This window comes from Priapulus caudatus, unplaced genomic scaffold (assembly GCF_000485595.1).
Source record: "Priapulus caudatus unplaced genomic scaffold, Priapulus_caudatus-5.0.1 Scaffold573, whole genome shotgun sequence".
Lineage (NCBI taxonomy): Eukaryota > Metazoa > Priapulida > Priapulimorpha > Priapulimorphida > Priapulidae > Priapulus > Priapulus caudatus.
Window position 1 is genome coordinate 65,604 of NW_014577634.1, and position 4,081 is coordinate 69,684.

Sequence of the window (4,081 nt, forward strand, 5' to 3'; positions counted from 1 at the left end):
TTAGTACTGTAAAGCAAAAGGCCTAATCATGTACATTTTGTACGTATTGCAGTGACAGCAAACATGGCCATTCGCATTGTTTCACTCATTATATGAACAGAATATAATATTGGTAATGTGGTAAATGATGCTGGGATCAATGACGTATAATAATAGTAATTAAAAGTTGCATGAAATTTATTTCATAACATTTACATTAACTTAACTAACACTAGCTGCGTTCACACGAGGATTTCAGTTCCGTACTTCAGCGTTCACACGCTAAAATATACTCTGCTTATTCAGTACCATACTTAAATACGCGGCTTACTTGGCGCGGAATCACATTCCGCGCCAAGTAAGCCGCGTATATTTGGCACCACGCTGGCCGCGTATTGTCTGTCGTGTGAACGCATTCGAATTGCGAAACTGTAGCACGCTTACCTAGACTGGTACCCGTTCGCTACACGACGTTAGTGTAGCGTGTGGAACTGTCGACCGGGTACCAGTCTATATTATACCTAGCCAGCCAGCTAAGCCTCGAATCTCGTGTATCTCGTGTGAACGCTCCGGGTTGTGTTAGCGCGGTATTTCAGCCGAATTCAGCACCAACTAAGTGCGGAACCAGCGAGGCCGTGTATACATGTGAACGCAGCTAATATTACTAACATTACTAACACTAACACTATATGTGTCAAGTCACAGATGAGTAAAAATTAAAAATTAACACGAAACATTGTTGTTAAACACGTGATGTTATACTTTGTATCAAGCAAGCCAGACAATGCGTCTAGACATACATGTAGGTTTGCAGCATATTGTGCAAACCTGGCCGTATGTAAAATGAACGCGCATTATGAATACTAGCTGGAACCCGCGCTAAGCGCGGGCTTAGTGACTGTGATGTTACTAGTAGTGTTATGTGTAAGGTGTTATATGGAGAGTTGAGTTGTTGCACATGTTTTTTTTTTTTATGGTTGAGATCACAGGCCACTTGGAACGTCTCAATAAAAAAAATTAATGGTAAATAAACACGAAATGTACCAGTCTTAATGTTTCTTTACTCTATTTCGCATATAATCACCTGTAAATGCCAGTCAAATGCTCATCTGCAACACGCAAGTACACCGCACGCCCGCGCTGTGCACAAACAACATGAATAAGAGATAGAGCGCCCCCTATTTTCAGGCAAATGTTTACCTTTTTTGTTTTTGTTTGTCTTTTTTAAGCCTTTTTTACGGTTTTCAACCGAGTATAGTTTATAACCCGTCCCGTGTATTCATCGATCTCTTCTATGAATTTAGCACTATTTGGATCCAAACTGATGGAGCCTTTCATTTTAACATACATACATACAACATTCGCCAAATTATAGTAAGATAAAATTTTTATAGAGGTTGGACACCGGACAACCACGGAAGCAATTTGTAGTTGCCCGAGAGAAAATCCATTCGTCACGGACGACCGGACGACTGTTAAAATTGAGCCCTGCAGGGTACTGCCGGAACATACCCTTTTAACTATCTGATATGATTAGGGTTAGGGTTAGGGTTAGGGAGTAGGCGTAGGCGACTCCCTAGACTCGTTAGTGGAGTAGGCAAGGTACGGTCGGGCATATTAGATAGCACCAGGGTACGTTCCGGTATACCGGACCGTACCCAGGGTACGTTCCGGCAGTACCCTGGGGGACATAGACCCTCTCAGCGCCGGCTGCCGGGCATATATAGCCACTCTGTTGATTTTATTGCTCTGTATACACAGCCTCACAGGGTTGGCAGTAATTACTAGATTATTGACAGAAAATAACTTCTTTCCATCCCCAGCCCATGAATTGAATGATGCAATTTGCAAACTAATATAACGTAGTACTAGTAGTAGTAGTAGTACTACTACTAGTACTAGACGTTGATATCTCAGTCCAGTCGCACTTGCTTATTAACTTGACCCATTTTTAGCCATGAATAATGTTGGAACACACGCTATTAGTATTGCTGATAGTGTCTATGTCCCCCAGGGTACTGCCGGAACGTACCCTGGGTACGGTCCGGTATACCGGAACGTACCCTGGTACTATCTAATATGCCGGACCGTACCTCGCCTACTCCACTAACGAGTCTAGGTAGTCGCCTACGCCTACTCCCTAACCCTAACCCTAATCCTAACCATATCAAATAGTGACCAGCTAGGGTACGTTCCGGTATACCGGACCGTACCCAGGGTACGGTCCGGCAGTACCCTGGGGGACATAGACCCTATGAGCGCCATTAGTATTATAAAAATAATTGTTAAAATTGTAGCGCAAGTTATTAACCTGCCATGTCACGTATTATGCTAGATTTAGACCGGAGTTACGGATGTAAATTCATCCAATCATCGGGCCCAGTAAACTGAGATAAAGAAAAGAGCGACGAATAGACCTAGTCAGTAGTTGTAACTCACCTGATTGGCCTTGTTTATCTGTTTTTTTAATCCTGCTAACGACATCTTTGTAGAGTTTCAAACCGACTTAATCAGGAGAGCTGATTATTAACAGAACACTATTGAAAGCACTACGCGTAAACGCGTCAGTGATCAATCGTAAATGCATATATAAATAATTTCGTTTTGCGATTTGCCAGTGCGTAATACCGCACTGGTCAACTGTCATGGCGCCGGCGGCCCGGCATAGTCTTTGGTTGCACACGAGTCTGAGACAATAGACGACAGATCTGAGACATCTGAGATCGTAGATGAGAAAAGTTGCCTTTAACTGCGCGCGTATGCTACAAAATAATGTTAAAATGTTATTTCCGTACACATGTATATTGTCATTAGTGTTATTATTATTATTTTGCTAACTTACACTTTATTTATAACATTAGATTATATCTTTTACCAACAACATCATCATAACAACAACATTATTAACATATTAATTATCGTCATTAACAACAACAACATCATTTATTCTATTCAACCGGAATTATCATTTCTGTCGCCGTTCAACTTCATGCATCGATCGTCACATAGAAATATATATAGAGTCTATATATACTACCGGTATATCATTTCTATGGATCGTCACCATTATAATTATTATCATATTATCATGCATCGCTTTCCTTGTCTTCGTCAGTAATTTTAGTTATTTATTTATTTAAAGACGCCGGCACATTGTTAAAAGATATATCAACATTATATATGAGCTGCAAGCTCTTCACTGTCGATCAGTGCAAAAATAAAAGATGTCTTAATGTGGAGATTTCAGGGGGGATGACGTCATACAACCAGAGACCATAATTTCAATAGCGCAGGTAAAAAGTTTTCCCCAGCGACGGGTAAAAAGCTTTCCCCAACGACAGAGACAATTAAGCGCGGGGGAGGGGGTCCCATAGCAGATGTGGGAGGTAAGGGAGTTGCGCCACCCATACACGCTCCGGGTGAGGGAGTTGGGCCGGCCGAGAACGTGGCGGACAGGGGATGCGACGCTCGATCGTGCATATATACTGGACCAATTAAGGGAGTTAATTGCATCACCCGTACACGTGTTAAGCGAGGGGGTGACAATTAACGCCCAGGCACCTGAGGCGCGTGAGAGGGTGGCATTGCCAGGATCCTACGTCACCGCAGGCTCCTATATTAGCAGCCAGGATTCAACGGTAAAGTCAGTCATGCAGTCTTCAGACGGCCAAGAATAGTCATTCTTCGGACGGCCACGAATAGTCGGTCTTCGGACGGCCACGAACAGTGGGTCTTCGGACGGTCACGAATAGTCAGTTCGCTCGCTTGAGAGAGTGCAGACACACCGTCAAAGAGAGCAGACCGTCAGAGGGAGAGCCACCCACGAGCAGGACGACACACGAGAAGGTATCTAATATATATTTGAGGTATGTATGTATCTATGTATGTATGTATGTATGTATGTATGTATGTATGTATGTATGTATGTATGTATGTATGTATGTATCTTCCCTATAGGCGGCCAAACCGCCCAAGCGATCTGGATGCAATTTTCACAGGGCCATCTCTTATACCCGGGGAGTGTTCCTAGATGAAAAAAACCTGTCAAACCGTCAAACTCACCGAAAAATCCGTGAAAAACCCCTACATACATACATACATA

At 42.8% G+C, this 4,081-nt stretch overlaps 1 protein-coding gene across 1 annotated transcript in view; it reads right to left on the minus strand.

The window, feature by feature from the left end:
• Nucleotides 1–2,590, minus strand: part of LOC106811775 (endophilin-A-like) — a 34,956-nt gene extending 32,366 nt beyond the window's left edge. Inside the window, exon 1 of the mRNA XM_014815490.1 lies at nucleotides 2,419–2,590. Within this exon, the coding sequence (XP_014670976.1) occupies nucleotides 2,419–2,463 (45 nt within the window). The 5' untranslated portion in view covers nucleotides 2,464–2,590. The remainder of the gene's footprint in view (nucleotides 1–2,418) is intronic.
• Between the last annotated feature and the right edge of the window lie 1,491 nt (nucleotides 2,591–4,081).